The sequence below is a fragment of the Trichophyton rubrum genome (assembly GCF_000151425.1).
Source record: "Trichophyton rubrum CBS 118892 genomic scaffold supercont2.2, whole genome shotgun sequence".
Taxonomy (NCBI): Eukaryota; Fungi; Ascomycota; class Eurotiomycetes; order Onygenales; family Arthrodermataceae; genus Trichophyton; species Trichophyton rubrum.
In genome coordinates this window covers 2,460,541-2,485,541 of record NW_003456427.1, presented here as the reverse complement: position 1 = coordinate 2,485,541, position 25,001 = coordinate 2,460,541, and the positions used below count along the sequence as shown (strand labels likewise).

The 25,001-nt window shown below is 48.7% G+C and overlaps 7 protein-coding genes across 8 annotated transcripts; 2 read left to right on the top strand and 5 right to left on the bottom strand.

Moving 5' to 3' along the window:
- Window positions 1–1,555: 1,555 nt before the first annotated feature.
- Window positions 1,556–2,716, bottom strand: TERG_02530 (uncharacterized protein). Its single transcript, XM_047747929.1, has one exon. The coding sequence runs from the start codon at window positions 2,159–2,161 to the stop codon at window positions 1,667–1,669; it is 495 nt and encodes a 164-aa protein (XP_047603899.1). The 5' UTR covers window positions 2,162–2,716; the 3' UTR covers window positions 1,556–1,666.
- Window positions 2,717–4,307: 1,591 nt separating this feature from the next.
- On the top strand, window positions 4,308–5,084 carry TERG_02529 (uncharacterized protein; the record flags this gene model as incomplete). The annotated part of the gene is made up of 1 exon (XM_003237770.1): window positions 4,308–5,084. The coding sequence occupies one exon, from the start codon at window positions 4,308–4,310 to the stop codon at window positions 5,082–5,084; it is 777 nt and encodes a 258-aa protein (XP_003237818.1).
- Window positions 5,085–5,394: 310 nt separating this feature from the next.
- TERG_02528 (uncharacterized protein) lies at window positions 5,395–6,589 on the bottom strand (the record flags this gene model as incomplete). The annotated part of the gene is made up of 5 exons (XM_003237769.2): window positions 5,395–5,426; window positions 5,495–5,668; window positions 5,743–6,085; window positions 6,154–6,258; window positions 6,311–6,589. The coding sequence occupies 5 exons, from the start codon at window positions 6,587–6,589 to the stop codon at window positions 5,395–5,397; spliced, it is 933 nt and encodes a 310-aa protein (XP_003237817.2).
- An 801-nt stretch (window positions 6,590–7,390) lies between these two features.
- On the bottom strand, window positions 7,391–10,945 carry TERG_02527 (uncharacterized protein; the record flags this gene model as incomplete). The annotated part of the gene is made up of 6 exons (XM_003237768.1): window positions 7,391–7,627; window positions 7,689–8,504; window positions 8,576–9,301; window positions 9,366–9,560; window positions 9,622–10,221; window positions 10,328–10,945. The coding sequence occupies 6 exons, from the start codon at window positions 10,943–10,945 to the stop codon at window positions 7,391–7,393; spliced, it is 3,192 nt and encodes a 1,063-aa protein (XP_003237816.1).
- Window positions 10,946–12,667: 1,722 nt separating this feature from the next.
- Window positions 12,668–13,093, bottom strand: TERG_02526 (uncharacterized protein; the record flags this gene model as incomplete). Its single annotated transcript, XM_047747928.1, has 2 exons — window positions 12,668–12,892; window positions 12,968–13,093. 2 exons carry the CDS (start codon window positions 13,091–13,093, stop codon window positions 12,668–12,670), a joined length of 351 nt encoding a protein of 116 aa, XP_047603898.1.
- Window positions 13,094–15,357: 2,264 nt separating this feature from the next.
- On the top strand, window positions 15,358–18,265 carry TERG_02524 (uncharacterized protein; the record flags this gene model as incomplete). Its single annotated transcript, XM_047747927.1, has 9 exons — window positions 15,358–15,763; window positions 15,928–15,955; window positions 16,181–16,431; window positions 16,501–16,678; window positions 16,740–16,833; window positions 16,893–17,043; window positions 17,102–17,603; window positions 17,676–17,764; window positions 17,839–18,265. The coding sequence occupies exons 1-9, from the start codon at window positions 15,591–15,593 to the stop codon at window positions 18,263–18,265; spliced, it is 1,893 nt and encodes a 630-aa protein (XP_047603897.1). The 5' UTR covers window positions 15,358–15,590.
- A 904-nt stretch (window positions 18,266–19,169) lies between these two features.
- Window positions 19,170–24,681, bottom strand: TERG_02523 (uncharacterized protein; the record flags this gene model as incomplete). 2 transcript variants are annotated; one of them, XM_047749431.1, is made up of 3 exons in its annotated part: window positions 19,170–19,295; window positions 19,349–24,452; window positions 24,562–24,681. In XM_047749431.1, 2 exons carry the CDS (start codon window positions 24,679–24,681, stop codon window positions 19,485–19,487), a joined length of 5,088 nt encoding a protein of 1,695 aa, XP_047605682.1. In that variant the 3' UTR covers window positions 19,170–19,295; window positions 19,349–19,484. The 2 variants fall into 2 exon arrangements, with proteins under 2 accessions (XP_047605682.1, XP_003237813.1); XM_003237765.2 differs by having other exon boundaries at window positions 19,170–19,417; window positions 19,489–24,452.
- Between the last annotated feature and the right edge of the window lie 320 nt (window positions 24,682–25,001).

The window sequence follows — 25,001 nt, the reverse complement described above, 5'->3', positions numbered from 1 at the left end:
ACTCTTGTGTTGAAATGTTGGTGTGCTGGTGCTAGACGATCGATCCTGGAGTGCAGCTGCTGCCATCCCCCCAGGCAGCGTCATACACGGTGCGCCAGACCTCGTTCATGTCGAACAGCATGGGCGTTGTTGTCCAGAGCCGGCAGTCCGCTGGCTCGCTGACAAACTGTAGCGGCGTCTTCGAGTCATCGTCCGGATGGACGGCGTTGCGAAGGTTGACTCCGCCCTCCTTGATGCGAGAGCGCATCGTCGCCGTTCCGGGCCACCTCGCCGATGGGTGTCTTTGCCAGACGCTCCTGTTCCGTATTGTCGGAGAGTTCGTCGACGGTCTGTATGGCTACACTACGTATCTGATCAAGGCGCAGAATCTGCGTGCCCTTGACGCCGCCGACTGCCTCGACCCGGCCAGCATGGCGCGGCCGCCCGCCTATCACCACCGATTTCACCCCGTTGCGCCTCAGCAGGTTGGCCATTAGCGCGCAGGTCGAGCCGCAGGCACCGTCGGTCAGCAGGACCATCTGCGCCGGCTGGAAGACGGGAGGAGGCAGGTTCGCTCGGTTCAGGTACCCGGCCACCGTTAACTCCCCTGTAGAGCCAGCCAGGGCCTCGCTACCGAGGTTCCAGGTCGACAGGTTCGTGAACTTGAAGCCACTGACCTCGTCAGGACCGAAGAACTCCTCCCAGTTCTTCCGGGGCCGTCCATGGGTGTCGAGATACACGGAAACGTCGAACTCACTTCCTCGCAGGGCCTCGACCTCTTTGCCGCCACTGCCATCTAATAATGCCTTGTTCACTTTGGTGCCTACGAAATTAAGCTGATCGGTAGCCCGCAGGTTGAAAGCATCATTGGGCTCTGTCTTGGGGAATAACTAGAGCCATGTTAGATCTTGCTTCGAAAAGGCTGGAAACATATCAAACGGAGGAGAATTACCTGTTTAAACACGTCATAGCCCAGGAAGACGGTGCCGCCTCCATTCCCAGTCACATCGATGATGAGCTTCGACTTGCCTGCTTTCCCACAGGCAGCCAGGAATCTGCTGACCACAGCACTGAACTTCTGGAACTGCAGTCCGCTGATCTTGTCTTCTGCCACAAAGGAGTTGATAGACAACACGGCCGCATCGTTACGGCCAGCAACAAAATACCCAGCTACTGCGCCAGATTGAAACTCCTCCACTGCCTTTGGGAAGTGTGGTCTCGGCGACTTGCCGGGCTCATCCCGTTTCTCAAAGTGGACTTCCCTTTGGCTGACAGTCGTAATGGCACTGCGTCTGTTATCCCTCCTCTTCCGTCGTTCGTCAGCAGAATCATAATTGCAGAATTGACGGTAAAACGATTTACCATCCACCACCCCGTCGAACACTTCCTCGGTGCGAGCGTGATTCGTAAACGCCCTCGTCGTGCCGTTTTCGAAGGTAAGAGTCGTGTTAGCGCCAGGGTACACACCTGTCACCGAATAGAAGTTCCCGTACCAGTCCTGCTCGGCCTTTGGAATGGAGTAGAAGAGACCGCTGTACATTGAATCTGGATCCCGCTGGCCGCCGTTGTACGACCACTTCTGCAGCCAGTCGATGACATCCTCGCCGTCGATCTGCTTGACTGGAGACGGCGTCCATTTTGCTCCTTCCTTTACAGTTGCATTCAAATCTTCTAGATTACATGTCCGTTAGCAACTTACTGCACACAAAAACCAGAAGCAAAAAAGCATGCAATACATACTAAAGACGAATATCTCTGGGAGCTTCACCCCGTCTTGGGAGACGGAGACGAGCGGCCCAATTTCAGTTCTCCCGAACTTAAACACGCTCATAAGGTCCAAGTCGACATAAAAATGTCCATCATGAGCAGATGCTATCAGTTCAGTCAACTCCTTTTGGAACGTATACTCATTGGGATACTCGTCACGGTTCACTTTATCCCTTATCTTCTTTAGGCCGCCTTCCACGTCAACCCCAGGAAGCTGATATCCCTTGGGCGGATCCTTGAGATAGTCGATTGTGCTTTGCCATTCGAGAAAGGGGAGAAGGCCATTGACGAGTTTAAGAGCATGTTGCTTTTTGATCGGAACGGACATTAGACAGGCGTGGGCCAGTCCGGCCTCGACGAAGAGTTTCAGTGCTATAGACGACGTGTTCAATAAGATTGCACACGGAATAGCCATGAACTACGAAGCAGCTTACCAAATGAATCCTTCTTTCGCTGTTCTTCTTGCGCCTGAGCTATCACTGCACAGGGTTCCCGGCGCTGATTTGCATTCGACGATATCGGACTCGGCAATGCTAGTGTTTGGGGTATTATTGAAGACAACGCTGCCATTGCAACGATGCCATGATGCAACCAACCCATGATTGAATATTGAACCAAGGAAGAATTAAAAAAAGGGCGGTTGTCAGTTGTACAATGTACTCTCCCGTACGTGAGAACAAAAAACAAATATACAAGAAGACGTAAGATGATATGTAAACGGCTCGTGGTAGGGAGCTAATATGTATGAGGGCTGTCTTATAGATCTATCTGCGTCTCAAATGACACAGATCAAATAAATATAAACGGACAAAAAGGAACGACGAAGAAGAAATGAAGAAGAAATCTGCAACCCTTCTTCGTTGAGTATTGGGGGAATAGAGAAGGCCTATTCCGTATTTATACCCCTAATGAGGGCCCAGTCTAGGGGAGGAGGCATTTGGCCGGCGCTTGGTGAAATCCCTTCCCCCTGACCCGGCGGGTAGCTCAGATTCTCTATACACACCAGCTGACCGTTGTAATCTCCGGCCCAATAGAGCCCGTCTGTCGACTCTAAGCCCACTTGTTGAGGCAGACTGAATAGAAATAAGAGCAGTGCTCCGATATTAAGAGGACAGGCCGCTGTACCGCCGTGTTTTGCTCTCGTGGTGTTGCCAGGGGTTGTCTGCTAGTTATTGGCTATGCCCTCACAACCAGCAGATATGAATCCACAGCCCGCAGCCAGTCGAAGGGCGAGGCCCAACGGCCAACGCCGTCCAGTCAGTTGAGCTTTCCTGCAACATTCTTCTTGTTTGTTGGTGAGGGAGCCTTCTTCTTGTCGCTGGCTGATATTGATTGCTGGCAGCATCATCACCGTTTTTAGGGGGAACAATTCTCTCAATATCGGACCAAAAAAAGTCAATGCATGTTCATTTCGTCCGTCTCTCAAGTCTTTGTCTTGTATTCTGACTTCGAAACTCTTCCGCAGGTAATTCTGTGTGGACTTGTTGACGGCGCTTAGCTGGCGATATCAGATGACTCCACAAATTCTCTGATATTAAATTAATTTAGCGGCTGGCCCATCTGCTAGCTAACTAGCACGATCTGATAATTCTTCCCTTCCTCCGATTATATCTTCTCATACCTCAGCTCTTAGTGAAATTGCTGAGTTGACCGATGGGTATGAAGAAGAAAAATTCCCCGCCCACGCGGGCATCGACAGCATATAAGTAGTTAGTTAGCTTGTAACTAGCTAGCTGGCTCACCAGTCCATCCCTGTCCTTAGTCAACGGGCCCCCCTTGAGAGCCTCCACTAGAGGAGATACTGGCCACCACTAAGGACTTCCAGCAGTAGTCTACGTCATGGGCATGTTGCTGCTAAGGTTGGACCCGGTTTTTCTCGTTTTCTAGAATGAAACTGAAGACATCGAAGAACAGCTAGTTAGCCCAAGACAGACGGCGATGCTTGTCTTCAAACGGCATACTCCGTACTCCGGATGCATTGAGCATGAATATAAGAATTGCGTGCCTCATAGATAACACCAACGGCCACGTTAAAAGACGACGCTACGGAGTATCCCGTCCTCTGCATGCCTCTGCTCAGCTTCGCCCTTGTTGCTCCCTCGGTTCTCATCTTTCCACAGGGTACTCTTTTCTCCTGGCTGCTTGGAGCAGAGTAAACTAGACATGCATCCCTCATCCCACTCCAGCGGATATCGAGTCGGTATCTGCCAGTCTGCTTCTTCTCTGCCGTCTTCCACCCTTTTGCAGAGAACAAAACTCGGCAGTAAGTATCGATACAGAGAGTAAACAGATAGTAAATAATAATAGAAACACTCCGTATATATAAATAGAGCCAAGCGCTGCATGTCACGGCCGCCCTCTGATTGGCTCTTTCGCCAAACGTTAAATTCTGCCTTGTTTTTGCGCTGCGAAAAATCTCGCGACTTTTAAATTTTACGCCTTTTTTCGACTTCATCAAAACATCGACAGTTCAACGACCGCGCTCGAAGATCGCCCTGGCATGCCCGTTTGACGCCAGCTGGCCTCCAAACGCCCCGCTAGGGAAACCATGACGGCTGGCCATGGCTGCCAACCCAGCAGCTGCTCGTGTTCGTGAGAACCAACGCCGTTCTCGCGCCCGCCGGAAGGAATACATCCAAGACCTCGAAGCCCGGCTCCAGCGATACGAACGCCATGGAGTCGACGTCACCATCGAAGTGCAGACCGCTGCCAGAAAGGTAGCGAGACAGAATGTCATGCTGAGATCGCTGCTGAACTCCTTTGGGGTCACGGACGCAAAGATAGACGAGTATCTCGCCTACGCTGAAGAACACAACAGCAGCCCTAGCTCTGCCCCTGAGAAGTGGGTCCCTGCAGCTGCAGCTGCAGCTGCACCAGTAACTTCACCAGCAACGTTACCCGCTACAACAGTGCCAGCAGTGGTACCAGCAGCGGTGCCAGCAACAGCCGTGGGACAACCTTCGCCTGCACCCGTTCACGCAAGTCCTGCACCATCAAGGTGCTGCCGGCCGAAGCAGGAACCCCGGGAATGTCCAGCCCCAGTAGTGGCTGAGAGAGTACCCTCTGCAGCACCACAGGCCTGCTCCGCTAGTCCGGCTGACAGCACCACGTCGGAAGCTGATATCGCTAATAATCCATCGTCGGACGGTGTGTCCGCCCCCAGCTCGTCTAAACAGTGGAGTGAAGACACGACTCCCTGCGAAGAGGCTGCGAGAATAATCGCGAGCATGCGAGGGGACTGCGATGAGCAATCGGTGCGAGATGAACTGGGATGCGGATCAAACAAAACCTGCATGGTCAACAACATGACGATCTTCCAGGTGATGGATCGGGGATGATATCCCGACCAAGTCCAAAATCATGGTCGATAACTAGACCAACCCTGGAATGAAAACAGTCCCCTTTCTTCTTTTTTATATATTTCTTGATCCGTTTATCCTTCTCGGCGAGTATCCTTGGACCGTTTACCTTTATAAACGACAAGAGAAACGAAAGAGCCTGAGCTTCCTGCTAAAAATCATGATTCATTATTGCAGTCTAATTTCGAATTGATTAAACAATTACCCGCCTTTCGAATTAAACATTCTTTCTTCTATTCCAATAGAAGGGCACTCTCGGGCCTTGGATATGAGAGATCTGGGAACTTGTTCATGCTTTGATGGCATAGATCTTGAAGGAACCTATGACCTCGTCAATAGTCTGTGGAGCCTCCATCGGAAAAGAAAAGGAAACAGGTTATACAACTTACCCGCCCATTCATTAAAGTCAACATTTGCAACTTCAGCCGCCGAATCGGCTGAGACCACTCCACCACTGCAGCAGCCTGGCTTACTCTTCGGGCCACAGCCGCTAGTAGCCTGACCATCGTCTTTGGCGGTTGTATATACGTTCAGGTTGGATTTGGTGTCGACGATAAGGACCTCTGTATGAATCGTGAGCACATATACATGGCCACTGGAGAATCTAAAAGCATCCAACAATCTCCTTGGAGCATACCGTCAAAACCAGCTTTGCGAAGATACTTCTCGTAGTTCTCAACCTGACTCGCGCCAGCAATGCAGCCAACACAGAGAGCCACGCTGTTACGGATTTCTGTTGGAAGTGGCTTTTTAGCAAGGATATCGCTGATGGCAACTCGACCGCCTGGCTTGAGGAGCCGGAACATCTCGTTGAAAACAAGCTGCTTCTCTGACTCGGGGACAAGGTTCACCACGCAGTTGCTGATGATACAATTGGCAACGGAGTCAGGGAGGTTGATGGCCGTGATTTGCGAGTCGATGAAGGATACGTTCTCTGCCTTTGCGTCTTCCTTGTTCTTCTTGGCCCTCTCGAGCATATCCTATCCCAAACAAGGTCAGCGGCTGGATAGTCTGAACAAACTACTGGACACAATGGTTTCCTCCTTACCTTGTTCATGTCTACCCCGATGACCTTGCCGGTAGAACCCACGGCCTTGGCAGCTAAGAATACATCGAATCCGGCACCAGATCCGAGATCAATCACACATTCACCCTATTTACCGAGTTAGCGATATATTGCAAATCACTTAAAAAAAGTTTCAGACCTCTTTCAAGTTTGCCAGTGCCAGCGGGTTGCCGCAGCTCAGGCCGAGATTGGCGTTTGCCGGCGTGTTGGCCAGTTCTTCCTCACTGTAGCCAAAGGCCGCCGCCACCTTACGGCTATAGGCATTATCGTCACTAGTTCTAGCGGCTAAGCCATAGTGCTTCTGAACATCGTTATAAACCTGCTGGTTCTCCATATTGCCTGTCGAACAACCCGCGGAAGATGTCAATATAGTGGCTTGAGAGTGCAAATATAGTTGGAATAAAACTCCCGTTCTCATCTGTTTCCCATTGTTTATATATCCAACGCCTCCGATGTAGCAGCCAAGGAAGATATGTCACAACCATCTTCTGATTGGTAGGTGCGAAGCAAACAAGACATAACAGGGGGCTTGGACCCTCCAACGGCTTTCGTACTTCCATATTTTACTTCTCATCCATACTACTAATACAACCAGAATGAATTATATATAATATCCGTGTCTAGATTCAAGGCCCAAAAACAAGAGCCGTACCTCCCCCCCTCGCCTCGTATAAGCAACGTGCATGAGTACATGGCCAAATTTCCCTCGGAAAGTGTGGTATGACCTCATCTTGGATTTTGATAGTTACCCGCTCCTCGGTCGAAATTGCGTCAGCAGTTAGATAATAATGAGGATACGTTCCCAAAACAAAAAAAGGGTTGTCGTCTGGATAGGTCGACGGAGAAGCCTGAGCGAAAATAATTATCGCCTTCTTACAAGTTGTCGGTATTCAGACTGGGCATCTGCCGCCCGCTGCGTCGATAGTTTCCGTTCGTCTCAGGTGTCGCTTGTTGGCTTAGTTCAAGTGGACCTTGAGTGATTATCCGGCCGAGTCTGATCCCCTCCCCAGACACAAGCGATACGGCGCGAAGCCACATTCAGCTTGAAAGTACGTATCAAACTGTCACCTCCACCTCCCGTTGAGTGTGAGTGGAGGTTTAAGGCTGAAGTTGTATATTTCCAGATACCTCGGCTGGGTGCGATCTCGTAGCACAAAGAGCATGCCTTGACCGAACTAGGACAGGATCTCCTGTTTCATGATCTTAGAAAACTCCTAGTCTACTGCGTTTTTAAAGATAGGGATCTCAGCCCATCAGTAGCAGGGAGCTCCACTGGGCGCGACGATACTGTCCTATACTGGGCAGCAGGTCGAGGTGGCAGTTGCGTAGCATTCTGGTAGGTCTCACCAGACCTGTCAGTAAATGAGGAATAAGTCCCGCCACTAATATCCCCGGGAAGTTCCGTAACATCTTGGTGGTGAGCCAATGCAGTGTCCGTCACCGTAGATTCCCCATGCTGTACAACATATGTCAGTATCACCACGGGAAGTAAGCGGGGGTTGGGTATGTATACGTACAGTAAATGGAACTGGTATCCTGCGAATATAGCCCACACTTTTGTTAACATCTGCCCAAGCGAGGACTATTGATTCGTCACCCTGGAGTACCATGAACGACATCGCGAAAAAGCTGCATCTTGCGGTAAGCTCCTTGGTAGTAGCAAGCCTTCGTGCTTCCATCACACTCGAGTTAAGGTTAGTCACAAGGTAGAGGTGGCCTTTGTCGTTTACCATGCCGAGCTGTTTTCCAGTTAAGGAGAAAGCACCGCATTGTACTCGTGTGCCGAGACGACGTCCATGCCCTGAACCATCGGCTTTGATCTCGACCCGGTGCCCAGTCTTGGGAGACAACAATAATGGTGTGCCTGATTGTGTCCATGTTGTGATACACACCAAGTCATCTTCTCCGCCTACGCCAGGCCGATACAGGACTGACGAAATTCCACCATCTTCCGACTCATGCAATGGAATAGGGTAGTGGCAGTTGGAGAGCTCTTGGAAAGTGAACGTCGACGCTCGACGGAGGAATGTTTGTATTACGCCTTTCGCATTTCTTGTGCTTGCTATGAGCGTCTCCCCATCTGGTGAAAACGAGAGAGTGTCGACAGGTGGACACTTCTCACATTCGCTAGGGGTATGGTATCGATTATGAAGACGGAACTCCCGTTGCGGTTCAAACATAGTGGTTTTAAAGAATCGAACAGTGGCATTCTCAAAGCCGACGGCAACGTGTGACTCTCTTGGGCAAATCGCAATACTCTTACACCATTGGGATGAAGGCATTTGATATTCCAGGGGTGCAGCGGTCGGAAAAGAAAGATTGATGATTCGAAGCTACCGGTAATAGTTATGAGTATATGCCGGATGATAGAAGCAAAACATTAGAGGCAATAGCATGCACATACCGTGAGTTTTTGGTCCTTGCTCCCAACGATATACGCCAGATATCTTTTCGTAACAGCAGCAAGAAGACATGAACCTTCGGTGGGAATGATCCTAGTCACGGCTGCAGGCGTCACGCCAACGTCCCATACTTGAATGGTCGAGGGCATCCAGAACAGGGCATTGGTGCTATTCTGGGAAAGACTGACATTCATAAGTTTTGAAACCTTTCCTTTTCCTTGGGATTTTGCCGCACTAGTCAGATTCTTCAGGCAGATCTCCTCTGGTCGCTGGTTTTCCATTGATCCAGACGAATGGGAGCTTGCATCTCCTGAAGGTGTAGACCGATGTTCTCTCTTAGGTTTAAACAACCTCGAGATTTTCCTCCCAGGCAGTGACTTACTCGAAGTACCAAGACGGGGAGGTGAGACACTATGCTGACTAGCTGTACGATGAATATCTGCTACCTTAACCGGCAGCTTGCGATAAGTTTCAGAACCGTTATGGGTGGAATTGTCGGATGTATTGGTAAGATGTTGCCTAGAAATATCAGCGTCAGGGCTAACCACTTCGGTTATTGACCCCAATGAGTGCTCTTTATTATGAATATCTTCAAAAGCGTGCCTTGTATCGGGTGACACTGGAGATATGCTAGTCGCGGTGGTGGGGGATCTTCCTATAGTGGTCGGACTAGGGTTCGGGTTGGGACTCTGTGGAGGCCTAAGAGATGATGATGGATCGGAGAGTATCTGTATGCATATTATCAGTATTACTGGAACCAAACCATATATCATATATTTTGGTGTCACTGACTTTGGGCGGAAATAGTTGATATGGAGGTGAGAAGTGCCGTAGCTCGCTGGGAGGATCGGCATTGTATTCAACGTCATTTAGGAGCTCCCATGTTTCTCTGATAAGTGGTATTTCCCGTGCAAGAGTTACTACTTGCTTGCACTGAACACATTTCGTGTTTGATGGCAGGCCAATCTCAGATCCTTCGGTCGGTTTCTGCGGATAGTGTTAACGTCTGTATTATCCCACCAGGGAGTGCTGCGTGGAAGAAACGTACCGGGAATTCAAGTTGCTCTAGAACTCGTAATTGAGTATTTCCAGCGAGGTGGCAGGATTTGCAATTTAGCGCATATACTCGGGGCACTCGAAGTACCATGTCTTCGGAAGTTTCATTTGGGTCATCGAGAAGAGTTATGCGCCTGTTCACCTCTGCAATCGCATGCATCAAAGGTCCATCGCTTGACCGATGAATAATTTGTCTGTTTGAAAGTGATGAACAGAATGACTTGATGGCCTCTACATCATTGACGTCACCAAGAAGCCCTGATAGATTTCGGAATCCATTGATTGGGGGTGTATCTGGCAAAATAGTTCGGAACGCTTCGCTAAACATGGATAGCAATTCTAGTTTCGGGTAATTGTTGGGCATGTATATTTTATCCAGACTGGATAGGATCGCGTCTCTAGTTTTGGCACATGACGCTGGGAGGTCAAAGTCTTCGGTTTCCTCTGAAACCGCATACTGAATAGATGCGCCAACAACGAACTGGGTGATATCTCTCAGGGCCAAAAACTGTGTCAGCCAGTTGTTAAAACGGCCTTCCTGCTCAGCAATTGTAGAGACATATCGATCCGACAAGCAGTCATGTAATGGGTACTTCGCTAAGTAATCAGCAACCTAGTTTTGACAATGTAGGGGAGAATAACTATAATAACTATGGGGAGGGGGGGAATAGTGATATATATGGAAGGGCTGGGCATACCAAATCCAGGGCCAAGTTTGGTATTTCCTTCATGAGCTTGGTGGGCAGTGGCAGCGATGTAGGATCCATACGTAACGCATTAGCCATATCTCGACAGATGAGTAGGAGACATGGTCTCGGGCCTGGGTAACGGTCATGTAGTTTATCGAGGAGCCGATGGATTCGAGCAAACCGGTGCTTCTGGTCTTTTATATCTGGAAGGCTCTTAGGATGAAATGATAGTACACGTAACGCTGTAGAGACGAGGTCGGCCAGCTGCACATCCAGGTGCTGGTGAACATTGAACAGATTCTCATGTCCCTCGAGAACGACTTGCAATACGAATTCTATGGACCGCGATATGGTCTCCCAATTCGCCAGAAAGCCCACATATTCTTCAACCTGCTCCTTGTCCGAAGGGAGTGATAGGCGCTGGATATAGAGAACAGCGTTGAGCTGCGATAGCAGAGTGCTGACAAGTTGTTGGAACTTCTCACGGTTGCTATCAGCGTATATTCTATCCAGCGAGAACCTGCCCAGAAGCTCCAAAATTATATCATCGGCATCGCTTCGAAGGCTGAGGAGCCGGAAGACGTTCGCAAGGTGGAGGAACTGGGTAGATGCAGTTGCAAGAGCCATGGCATCGGCCCCGGTTGGGGGTTCGGTCGTACGCCCGTTGCGGGCTCGATTGACGGAGAGTATTCAGATTCCCGGATCCTCGAAAAAGTGTATGAGCCGCTCCCCGTTCTCCTCCTGGTATCCGTCCTTCTTCCCTCACACTGCTCCTACTCTTCTGCTAACCGATATCTGGTTTCCAACGCGGCCTTTCGAAAGGGCTTCAGTTCTGACGTCTTGACTCCAGTTATACGGCGCCTTTGACACTCTGGAACCAACGTGTATGCAGGTCCGATCCCCTAGCCAGGCATGAAACGGATGATCGACTTCAGCGACAAGATAGCTCGGTGATGCCTTTCGTACGATGGAATGCAAGGCATTTCATAGCGGCAAGCTCAACGTGCTAGCGAAACAAGGAGATCTGAACAGCTCCAGGCTAGTCTCAGTAGACCATCGGAAAGGATATGGCCAGGTTCAGGACGACCACAGGCAGATAGATGGCTATTCGTCGGTAACGATAACAGGCGGGCGACAGCGACGGCGACGATGGAAGATAACCAAATATCGAATTTCAAACGGGCCAGCGAATTAACGATCCCTCTGCATCAAGTGGGACATACAAGAGTTTTAACTTAGGCGGCTGCCCAGCCACGATCCAGAAGCGCAGCCGTGCTTATATTTTTTGTCAGTCAGGCAGGCAGTGATGTATATCTGGAGCGGCCAGTGTATAGTACCTCCGTATGTATGTATCAGTTAATAATAATACTCTGTTCGGCTCAGCCCCTGGTCCAACCGTCTGTTTCTGCTGACATGCATCTATCTGCTTTTCTGAGGCGATGTTTGTCTCTGCTGCTGCTTGGACGTCATTCAGCTCCGTTGTTACATGAAATGTATTTGCTCATGTGGCTGTTCCCGGGCCAGGAGTCGGGCTGTTCTGGGAGATTAGGAATATCGCTACTTGTAGAACCTCCCGTACTTTAGAGTGCTTGTATGGAGTAGATGGCTAATCTGTTCCCTCTCCCCGGCAACAACTGGAGCAGTTACTCCGTAAGTGCTCCGCAATTGGCGTGAAGGGGCTCACTTCTCCATACAAAATAAGGTACCTGCCCTTTTGTAGATTCTATCCACGGCCGTTGGCCAGCGGGCCGAATGACAATGGGGAAGAATTCGAACAGCTGCGGCTTATTTCTGAGGGAAGAACGTCCAATGGGCAGTTTGAAATACAATAAACTCCCGGAATGGCTGTCGTCGTTGTAATTTTTGTTTTCTCCTTTTAATTTCCTCTGGTTAGGCGGAAGGCTGAGAGTATGAGGAAATGGTTAGGTACTGTAAATTGATGTGCCAGGAAAGTCACTTATTAGTGCAGTTACTATGACACAGGATCTGCTCTGGCGGACTCGAAGAGGGTTGGTTGAACTTGAACTCCCCTGGCCGTTATCTCGTCTTCTGGTCAGCTTCTTTTTCTCTTTCTCTGCGGCTTCGGGAGGCGTCTTTTCCCGATATAAACGGCGCAAGCAAGTGCTCGGCAGACCAACCCGCTCATTTGTCAGGCTGCCTCGATTGCAGAGAAAAGAAAACATACGCTCCGTGCATGTTTTATTCCCAACTGTTCGTTGAAGTGGATGATTTCTCTTTTTATTCTTCGTCCTCCCTTTCTGCCTGTAAAATGGCTGCTGCTGGGTCCTCTCTCCCCAGATCCTTGTGGCTGGGATCAGATCAAGGACACCACAAGCGAGAGACTGCTGGTTAAAAAGCGGAGCAGGCGGAGCCAAACACACCTGCAACGATAAGATTTGCTGCTCCATGAGCTAGTTTGCTGGTCCTCCCATTCGGTCGAATAAGAGCGCCTGGCTCAGCTGGGGTCACAAGAAAGCCAAGTGGGAGAGGGAGATTGTGGGCAACCTGACGAAGACTGAACTTGATGGGCGGTGTTTGAGCCTGGGCAACTGGGAGTCGATGACGCTGTGATAGCTAGATGCCTATTCCGTACTGCAAGGCAGCGCACATCTTCAAGGAGGATGTGCATTCTCCCCGAGTTCAACTTACGTATTGGATTGCGTCTCTACACTTGGTGCGCTTTGCGGTGGGAGGATCCGCTGGCGCAAGATGTGTCTGCCTCTCCCCCAGGAAAATGGCTGGGGCCCTCCCAGCAAGGGGGTTTGCCTCTGCCATTTCATAGGTAAGCTCAGTCTGGGGGGGGGGGGAGGAGTGCGAGAGGACAAATGGCAGCCAGCGAGGTGGGGGGCGGGTACGGAAGCTGGGCTGTAAATCCACATGAACAGTCTGGCTGTAGCCTGACTGCACCTGTGAGAAGCACAAAAAACTCCTTTTGCCCTTCGTTTCTTTTTCCGTGGTCTAGAGGCCAGCCGAGGGTGGGATTATCAATCAAATTTTTTTGACGATCGAGAGACACGCTGCGGCAAAAGGCATAATGAACAAAAAGGAAAAGAAGAGCAGAAAGAAAGCCAAGGCCATCCTCTTTTTATCCTCCAGCGGCAGGAATGTAAGCATGATTATCTCCTGAATGTCCTGGCGAAACGATCAACTGCCACGGCCATTGCGAGAAAGGTCAGCGATCAGGGGGCTTTCGCGACTATTTCCCCTTCCCCCTTTATGCATCGGCTTCCAGCGGTAATTTGGCATTTGCGCTGATGCCCAAGCTGGGAGTGTTCTCCGTTCGTCGTTTGGTTATGACCAGACAGAGGGTCAAAGTTCTGGGAAGAGTATCAGTGTCCTCTGTCTTCTCTATTATATCGACCGTGTGCTTCCTCTCTTCCATATGTTTAGCTAACAGGAGTGTTAGTTAGCTTGTTAGTTAGTTATACCCACTGCCATGCCCCTCCAGCATGGACGAAAGAGGTGTTTGCAGAAACACACCGAATAATGCGACGAAAGCGAGGGAATGTTCCCAGGAGGTGTGGAGAGCGGCCTCGTATATATACGTAGATCCTGGGATGTTATACTTTTAACTCCTTAATCCCATTCATTTTGTGTGAGCAATCCCTCCAGCTGGACTGGCATCAGTGATACGACCCCCAGGATCGTACAAAAGGCTGCGTGAAGAAGATACCTCATCGCAACAACTTCTGAAGGGTAAGACAGATAGGAACCTTTGAGTAACAAAATTGTAACTCTCTCAGGACCGCCCGTTTCCCAATCTTATGCTGGATTTATCCGTTAGTTATTCCCGTCTTAAATCCTTCATCCATTGTTTCTCTCGTTTCCCACGTTTATCGTATAACGTGGGATAATAAGTTCGGGTCCCAAGACAAGCCCAGCGATAGATTATTAACATCATTTTCTTTTTGTCAAAGAGGAAAAAAATGACATATAATATGTCCTATCCTTGCTGATTGCTTGGGTGCTTTGCTTCTCGAAGCAAAATAACCACACGACGACCTTTGATTTCTTTTGCCGGGTTGGCTCACACACTCACATCATTGCAGTCCGCGCCCATGCTGTCTGTTTTATCTGGACGGCCCATTAGATTATTTACGAAGATCATCGCTTCGATGATATTCATGGTTCGCCGAGATATGGTATTTCCCCTTTGTTCAAAAGATTGAGGCTGAGCGGGAGGCGGGCCTTCGAACAGCCTAGAGAAAAAAGAACGATGACTTCATCTCTTCGACGGTCCGGTTGGGGATGTCCTTCGAGGTCAAGCAAACGTGCATTGATAGAATTGTCCACAGTTGGCCACGTCTTTATATCACACCGCATCCCAGAGGCTCCAGCTCCCTTTAGCACCCCCTGATCAGACGAGAAGCCGTACTCCGTAGTTCTTCATGGTCACGAAATCTCTTGTACTCCGTACGCTCTGACGCATCACGAGCGAGGCGAGGGAACAAACTTCGGTGGTATTTGTTGTAAAGCTGTAGATTGACTCCTGTAGCAGCCCTGCTAGCGGGATTTAGTCCAGCATCGAGGTTTGATGGACAAGGACCAGCATTCATCTTCATCCACTTCCCGAGTAGTACCGCGCCACCATGGCCCGTTTCAGGGTTTACGCTTTTCCCTTTTGCTTCTGGAGGCATGGCTCTTTTCTTTTTCAAAGACAAGGGAGTGATTCCCTGCAGTGCCCAAGTCCTGGTACCGCAGCATCTAGTGTGTCTTGATACGAGAAGTGCAAGCCGATGATCAGCCTTCTTCCACCATTCACCCGAAGTTTATTCAGTAATTGCAGGCTGCGCTCTGAATCAGTGGCTTTTATTCCTCAAGCATCCCCGATTCCTTCACATTGCAACTTTGGGTAAACCGAGCCGTTGCCTGTTGATCTACCCGCGGGGTTGAAACTGCAATCAGGGCCAAATATTATCATTATTATTCCTGCGTTTAAGCGACAAGACAACCGACGGGATGCAAGAGATGTCGATATCAGCCGCTCTCCGAAGTTTCTGCTCTCGTAACCTCTAAACTGGGCTCTGACGGCCTCTTTTTTACTCGTTTTTTGAACGTATATCCATACTTTGACACATAAAACCGCCAAAAGACTCCTCGGTCATTTTTCAGGGAGGGCATCCTCATATCCGGCCTCGATCTCCGCATTTCAAAGACGACTTAGGCCTTGACTATATCGATTTCTGGCCGACCGAGAAGGGGTCGTTATCCGGGGCTGGAGGAGGATTGTATATGGACAAAAGCCCATCGAGACACGGCAGTATCGAACACCATGGATCCTGCTGAGAAGCCCCAAAACTCGCTTCCAAGCTATCATGAATACCACACAGAGCCCACGATGATGAGTACAGACTATCCGCCCACAGAACGAACCATGGTCGAAGCGATGGTGGAGGAGCCAACTTTTGACACAGAGCAGCGCGCTCGCAAGGGATTCAGTGTCTGGTATATAAGAACCCGCTCTCTTGATCCATGACGAACGCGGCGGCCGTTGATATGAGTTATGGCTGTCGTTGTTGGTGACGAAGACGATGATGTTGATGGTGTCGTTGTTTGTTGGACGTTTGGACATTGGACGTTGGCTGACATCAAGTTCTCTCTTTGTATAGGCGAGTGCTGGGCGAGAGACAGATCAACGTAAGTCTTCCACCTCCTCTCCCCCATCCATCAAGATACCACAGGAGATTTTCGTTTGATTCCCATTTGATGGAGTAATGGAGGTGGCTAACATGCGTTATACTATAGATGATTGCGTTCTCAGGGTAGGCCTACCTACTACGTCCTGTTATAAATTGTCGACCTCTTACTGACATGCAACTTTGCTGCCATTAGAACAATAGGAAATGGTAAGTCGACTCTCAGACACGTCTTATATGCCGTCACCTCGCTCTAACTCTGGTTATAGGTCTCTTTCTCGGGAGTGGAAGATCTCTAGCTGGTGCTGGCCCTGGAGGTGCTGTGCTTTGCTATCTACTGATGGCTACCGTTATATCATCTGTCATCTCATGTCTAGGCGAGATGACTGCTCTCATGCCTGTTAATGCACCGGTCATGGAGTTTCCCCGGCGTTTCGTTGATCGAGGTGTTGGATTTGCCGTTGGTTGGGTATACTGGTTAGACACCCCTTATAACTATTCTTCTATCATGGCCAGAATAACTTGCTGATATATATTGGCCCACAGGTTTGCCTACGCTGTACTTGCTGCAGATCAACTTGTTGCAGTGACTAATTCCGTCAGATTTCGATATGATGATGGGAAGACTTTCTTACACTGGGAAACTGGTGAAAACGTACACCCTGCGGTGTGGATATCACTGTTTTTATTCCTCGTTACGATGATAAATATGCTTCCTGTGAAGGTCTGGGCAACCATGATATCCTATTTTACCATCGTCGCTCTATTACTGACGGGCCTGATAGTATTATGGCGAGTTGGAGTATTTATTCGGCAGTATAAAACTTAGCTTCATCACCATGATCATCGTCATGATGGTTGTTCTGGATACTATGCAACGTTAGTCAAACCACATACTTCCTCACTTATGCATCATCTTTCCTAACATTTAGCTACAGCTCGATCAAACGCGTACTACAAAGACCCGGTGGGGACTAAATACTGGGACCAGCCGTTTTCATTCATCTGTCGGGATTACAAAGTACGAGGAGAGGACAACGCCGTCCAGATGGAGATCAAGGGAACCATGGGTTCGTTCCTGGGGATGTGGTAGGTTTTACCTCTATGATTCTGTTCAAAAATTTCCTGATATCTAACATCTAGTTAGGACTACTATCATTAATGTGATATTCTCCTACGTGGGAATGGACATTGTCGCTGCTACAGCTGCAGAAAGCAAATCCCTTGCAGATTCTGAGAGCATGAAGATGGCGGCCCGAAAGATCAACCTCCGTGTCATAACGCTTTATACCCTCGCCATGCTTACCTCCTCCTTCCTAGTTCCACGAAATCATCCATTTTTGAACGGAAAGGCACAATCAGTCGGCAGCTCATCCGTTTTCCTTATCGCTGTCGTCGAAGCTGGCCTACCTGCCGTTGCCCACTTTTTCAACGCCATGTATGTTTTCTCAGCATTTACCTGCGCCATAAACTCGATGTACGTGGCATCAAGAGTACTACATACGTTGGCCTTGCGAGAACAAACCGGCCCAAGATGGCTTACTCGAAGGCTACAAGAATGCCATCTGGGTGTACCCCTGAGAACTGTTTTTGCAACAGCTGGTCTGATGATGATTGCATATATGGGGCCTACTGGTGGTACTGGTCAGGTCAGTAATTCCCTATGGGTAAACTTCATTTTCCGCTTGGTAGGTTTATGCTAATATAAACTATTCATATAGAGACTAGGAGAGCTTGCAACAAACTGCACGGTTTCATGTTTGATCGTATATACTGCAATCTGCGGGACGTATCTATGCTTTTATAGAACGTAAGTACTTCCTGTTATATTTACCTCGAATGCCCTCATTGCTCAAAACTATGTACTAATTTGCGTATTTCTAGGCTTGATGAAGCAAAAACCCTTGGGAACACTTCCCAGGCGCAGTCTGGTTGCTACGAGCGAGACCACCCGCGCTACCCATACAAGTCTCACGGCCAATGGCTTAAAGGAGCATATGGGCTATTTTCTTGCCTCATCCTTATTATCTTCAACGGAGTAGGGGCCTTCCTGGAAACTCCATTCAACGTCAGGCATTTCCTTGCCGCATATATCGGAGTACCCGTGTTTTTCCTTCTAGTTATCGGCTATAAATTCAAAAAACACGGATTCCACTTCTCGAGATGGGGTCCTGAACGCTCGAACGATCTTCAAAACACCGTCCAGGTCACAAGCAAGACCAGAAAGGGACGGTTGGAATTCCCAGACGATGGTTTTACTGCAGAGAACGGAAAAACATTCGTGAAATGGATATGGGCATGGATGAAATGATTGACCGTCTCGTATATCTCAAGGGCGAGACGATTGGAATGATACCAACATTACAAATTCTTTCCTTTTTTTTTTTTTTTTTTTTTATTTATTTATTTATTATTTTTATTTACTTTTTTTTTTTTTTTTTTTTCACTACATGATTGGCGTTTAACTTGAGCGGGAGTTTTGGGTACTACTGGGCCAATATACCATTCACACCGAAAAAGGGGAGGTTGTATACTAATTGATTTATTCCGCCGCGAAAATTTTCGCAAATCTGCGATATACTGATGAGCATTACATGCAGAAACCAAGATGCATCATGCGTTTTGTACATAGTTCGCCTTGTCTATACCTTGATACCATATATAGCAATTAACCAAATTATAAGCCAATCGGTCGATTTCTGACCCCAACTGGGTTGATATATCTACCCGAAATGCACCTCCTTGTTCATCAGGCTGAATGCTTATCATCTGCCAGTCATCCATCAAGTCTCGTAAACGAGGAACGGGTCGGATCTTCTGGCTTTTTCGTGCTTATGCATGAGGCTGATCTATATATATACGATTACCACGTTGTAGTGGATGTACACCGTGTTCATATCACGATGACTTATGTATATTCCCTGCAGCCCAATTCTCGGAAAAGCCATCGAGTATGCAAGATCTGGTCGTTTAGCGCTGCATATGCATGCACTATATGCAATATATATGGAGGCAGTGTCGCATTTTATATTATTAACTTAACTAGAAATCTATATTAAACTGAATAGGGTGCAATGAAAAGACAATAATAACAGAGATATACAGGAATAGTATATAAGCGTTAAATATAATCAACAATACTGACAGGCGAAGGAAGTATAAGATTACAAAAATATTTATCAAACAAGCGATAGATGACCGTGGCTCCGGATGCTCCAAGCGGAAGGGGAACGAGACTAAAGGAAATATAATAACGACAGAAGTGGGTTTATGGGTATAAATGGAATGCGCAGACACGAGCGCAGAGATATATATACTGCAAGAAAGCTCTTGTTCAATTACTATATCATGATTAGATACTAGACCACAACATGTCGTAGGGAGGAGTACTTACTATATTTCAAGGGGTGAGATTTGGTCAAGCGTATATAGCCAGTTACCTCCTTGTTCTTCGCGTTCCAGCCTATTAAATGGGCAAATTGTCAGTAAAGTGTAAAAAGCAACACTTAAGCTTGAATAAGTATGTCGGCTTACCATTCATACGGCCAAAGAACCAGGTGGCCTTGCACTGAGCCAAGCAATTCGGCTGCTTCATGCATATCCATAATATCATCTACGGCGTGGAACTCTTTTCTTGAACTACGGGTATTTGCCCTTCGCCTTCGCCGCTGTGACATGCCAATACTTGGGGCCGGCGCCTCAGACTGTGAAGACCTAGGTACCTCAACATTCTTCTCTGGCGCCACAGGAGTGTGAAAAGATTCCGCATTACGGCTGGAATTAGACGATCTTGCATCAGCATTGTTGAAGGCATGAGAATGAATATCAGCATGTGGCACGGACTTATCGACGTGGAGCTGTTCCTGATGTTGACGTTCGAGTTGTGCCTGATTGGCCTCTACCGCCCATTGGTGCAAATTTGCATGCAATTCCTTATCCTTTTCGGAGGATTGATGGGTTCCAAATTTCTCCTTCACCTCCTCGAGAGCACTTCCAAGCTCGGTTCCCAACTTTCCGCCATTTGGCGAGCCGTTATTTGCTCCAGAAGGACCGTTACGAGGGCAAGACTGACTTCCGGCTGAGGCATTGCAATGGTTTTGCATGTCAGCAAATCTTTCCGCATATGCCGTATATTCCTTGTAATCCTTCCACGTTTTAACTTCGCTATCTGGCATGCAGCGGAATACGCTCCGGAAGAGCTTGGTGTTGTTCTCTGCAATGGCTTGCCAAGTGTCCAAATAAAACGAGTTGAGGAGCGGATCTTTCATACAATCCTTGTCGAGAATTGGTCGTCTCGGTTCGTCCAAAAGGAAATGCGAGGTATTCTTCGGCTGTGTGGCGTCAAGAGAGAAGTGCTGTATATGATCATCGGTAGCGTTGGCTGCAGCAGATCGATTTTGCCCTGTCATTCGGGGGCTGGATGTCGAAACACTCCTTGGGTGGGTCTCTGGCGTACCTGGGGCAGTTGGTTGTTTAGTGTTGGCCATTGAGCCTGCTACGTCAGATGCATTGTCGCATGGCATTGTGGATGGGGTCGTGTTATTCTTGACTCTGCCTGTAACCAAAACTTCGACACTGTTCTTGAGGACGGTATCGCGACCGGTAGTGCCAACGATCTCTCCGTTACGTTTCATCTGATCGACTCCATGACCTTCTAAGTCTTTTCGGTGGTCCTCATTTCTTGTCACTCTGGCGTCTGCGGTAAGCTTCCTGTTTGATTTGAGATTTGGATTGCCTGCTTGCTCCCAATCCACGTCATGATTAAAACTGTGCATTTCTTCAAATCGGGCCAGGAACTCCTCCTGAACTTTCTGCTTTCTCTCTAAATCATCTTTCTCAGCCTGATTTTCGCCATCAGCAGGGCCGTGTTCAGGCTGACTTGCAACATCGGGCAGGTGTTCGGGAGTCCTGTCTATATTCGTTGTTTCAAATGCAGAGGTATATTCTTCAACAATCTCATCAACGTCAAAGCCAAGATGCTCCCTCATCAGACGCATTCGAAGGGTATGCGGGAACCGTCCAACCAGATATGGCTTGCCATTCATCCTAGACTCGAGGAGGTCAGTGTCCCGAACGACAGCAGCACACTCCGAGTCTCTCGAGCCAAGCATGGAACGTTCATTAATGTTGGCAGATCCAATGATAGCAACCCGGTCATCAACAATCATGCATTTTGCATGTATGTATAATTGCTCTGTGACAAGGTTTTTCTTTGGACCAATTCTTCCCCATGATCGTAAACTGAAGAACTGGATGTAATCTTCGGGCTCGATACCACGAGCACGCAGACGACCAAAGATTGAGGACTCTCCACGACAAATGCTCCTATATTGGCATTGCATAATCAGTCTCACGCTAGTTCCGCCTTCAGTATCCACAGTGTTCTGGAAACCGGGCATAAGGGGTATCAGTATAACTGCACGCCATGCTTCTTCATTGTCGGCAGCGCGAATGATTCTCTCGACCAATGCATCGCCAATATGGTTCTCTATTTTCTTTCCCTCGATTTCACAGCTGCTAATGAAGAATTGGTTTTCGATGTAGACGAAATGATCAGACTTTTCAATCATCTTGACGTAGGCATTCATGATGCTGCACTCAACAACATCGGGGGTGCCGGTGGACCACATGCTGCTTGAACGGACAATTTGGATCTCACAAGTTCCGTCTAGGCCCAGAGCTTCAAGGTCGGCAGGGTTGAAGTCCGGTGGAGGTAAAAGGAATGGAGTTGGCCTTGTAGGTTTACGTTGGCGAAGAATGTAGTTCCACCTTTGAACAAAGTGACGGGTAAGATCTCTAGCAGGCTGCCCTACAACATGCATGGATATATCGTGCCATGCCATGCGTGGAACCACTTCACGGTCATACATCTCTTCGTAGGGCTTATCCAGGTCATAGAAATCAAGGACCCTTGGGTTTGAGTAATCTTTACCCGGCCATAGCTGGCAATGATCCGCATCTTTGGGGGCGTCGGTCATCTCGAAGCCTGTAAGTTTATCATCTGTAATTAGATGTTGGGGGGTATCCCATCGACCAAAGCAAAGATCAATGCCACCAACGAATGCCAGAGTATGATCAACAATGCAAATCTTCTCGTGGTGAGCCCAGAAGAATGTGTTCTGCCTAAACTGGTTTGGAGAACGCTGCACAAAGACGTTGGGATGTAGATCCAGGAGCGAGAATTTGGAATACTCCGAGTCAATGGGAATAGCAGAGTTGATATTGCGGTACATTATAACAAAGATCTTCACACCCTCTTGCGCTTTTCGTTGGAGCAAACGGTCGAGGCGCCATTTCTGACTGATGGCAGCTGGGCGACGCATGTAGAGTTCAGGACTTAGCCACCAGTCATGGATGTAGATGACATCCTTTGCCTGGTTAATTGCTCGTGAGACTACCCACATGTAATCCCTCCCGTCAACTAGCCATTGTGCAAAGCAATTTGGTCGCACTGGGGCAAAGCTCTCAAACCGGTTAGGCTTAGCCCAAGGGGTAGTTTCAAGCACTAAACGAATAGAGTCCTCAAACTGACGAAGCTGGCGGTCGTTCCTCGCAAGTAGCCTCATCCTGCGTTCAGAATTCTGTATTTTCAGGGTATGATGTTGTGGATGCTTTGCGGACTCCTTTAGCTCCTTTGGATTCTGATCCCTGAGACGGACTTTCTGGGCCTGGATCTGAAAATAGGGGTCAATAAGGAAGACATCGTATATATGCATCTCCTCTGGAGAATCAACGCAGACAATGTAACTGTGCCGAACCAAGAACCACTTCGGAGAGTGGCGCGACTTCACCATGGACGGATTTAGGGCTTTTCTGAAATCAAGGCCCTTGGAAGACTGGATAACCAAATATCCTTCTTTACCATGATAACTTCCTTCAGCTGCCAGGCGTACACCAAGCGCGGAGAGTTCGAGGAATTTGCAGAGACGGTTGCTATCCGGTCGAAAAATAAGGAAGCGTATCATCTTTTGTAGGTATGATTCAAGTTTCTTTCTCTGTTTTTCAGGATAGGTCTCCCTTTTGCTCGCTGTGCCATTATCAACAGCCCTGTCCGAGTTGGCCGGGGCGTCGAGTCGTGAGGCCAAACTGGACCTTCGTCTGGAGAGGGCAATGGAGGATCTTCGTTTCTTCTTTCTTGATCGTTCATTCCCACTGGTGGCATCCGCAGCAGTGTCTTCTGCGGCTTCATCCTCCTCGTCTTCCATATCACTTTCAAGGCCACGGACACCCCGCATGTATGGAAAGGCGCTCTTTGGAAAGCGTGGCAGCTGGTTTCCAGAGTCGTGGCTTCGTAACTGGATATACCTCTGCGTACCAATCTGCAGCTTGTATTTCAGATGTAGATTGGCAAAGTCCTTGAGTGTCCGATGAATAACCCACTTCATGCGAGTCATTCCGCTACCATACTCAAGCTCTATGCGGAATACAAGATGACGGTCGCCAGAGGAGTGCGAATCGAATTCGCTATCAGTGACATGGACTTTAAGCTGTTCAAGGAGGATAGGAATGCGCCGACTTCCGTGTTCATCTCGTTGGAACATACTAGCTAAGAGTAAAGCAGCGGGTACACCCGAGGTCAACTCAGCAAGCAATTCGGCAGACTTGACATGGTCGACAGTATTTTCCTGCTTCTTGCGCTGGCCGATCAGCTTGAAGCCAGCTTTAATCTGTTTCCATTTCTGGGCACTGAGGCTCGAGCCACGCTCAGCTTTATGTCTGCGCCAGGCTCCACTAATACCGTCTGCATGCTCAGAAGTGCCACCGAACCCTGTGAACCGTCGTAGATTTGTTGGGCGTCTCTCATCCTGAGATGCATGTCCATCAGCCCGTTGTCCGGTAATGCTTCTTCCACGGGAACCCTGTAGCCAATTGCTTCTTCTACGCCACATATTATCCCGATTCAGTCTGTCTCTTCCCTCATCTTCAGAGACGCCCTCTCGTAAACGATGAATGGGAGGGGTCAATGGAGCATTGGCGGATTGAGGGTCATCATAAGGCTTGACCGAGTTTGCGACTGATAGGGCTGATTTTGGAGTTGATGGCGTAGTATGAGAGAGATCAAGCGGGGGTCTCTTTGTCTTGCGTTTCTTCCTCTTCACCTGTACACGAAAACCTGCTTCAGAGCTAGACTCGACATCCGCGTCTGCGTCACTCCCTCCGCCGGCATCCTCTGGTCGGGGAAATCGGAATTCTGCCAGATCAGAGAGTGGTCCTGCGCCATCAGACAATGTTCTATCGTGACTTGGCGCTACAGGAGAAGCCGGGCCTGCTGAGCGGGAGGTTGAAGGGGCGAGAGCTCGGAGCTTGGACATGAATTGAAAATGCCCACGTTTGGGAGCTATCTCTTCATCCGCTGCGGACTCTGAAGGTGGCCGGGAGTATGACTGTCCTTGTCCTGGTGCTTCGTTATCACCATCGCCACGGGTAAACTGTATACTTCTGCGAGCTATAGGTGTCGATGTTCCGGTTGCGGGTTGGGAACTAGGCTCAGCAAGTCCCTAAGGGTTTTATGGGCAATTATTAGCTTAGTTATATCACTGAAAAAGTAATCCAAGAGTATGCAAAGAAAAATAGCTGCCCAGGGTTTCTGCGTTATGAAACACTAACAGTATGAGCATGCTCAACCATGGGCAAGGGTTCAGTGCCTCTGCTGCCTTTTCCATCAGTTATGTCTTTGGGGTTCAAGGTCTGTCCCTCGCGGACTCCTTTCCTGCCATCGTCGTCCATCTTGTGTGATAATTGGCGCCGTGTATAACGACAATCAGTGGGGAGTTTGCTTATACTGGTAAGGGGCACAATAACAAAAAATCCGGGGTTGCGTGATTCAAAAATGTGGGCGCGATTGCTTCTTAATGAGCCCAGCAGGAGTGTAACCTGCAGCTCACTCCCCGCAACTGTGATATATCACCATCTATCAGCACTTCGTCTCTCCAAGACGCGAAATCGTCGTTGTAGTTTCTCGCAAGCTCGAGGGAGGTCCAAACCTACCACTGTATCATCTCGGAAGCCGTGCTGTGTCCTCAAGAGCCTTTAACGATGCTTCTGAC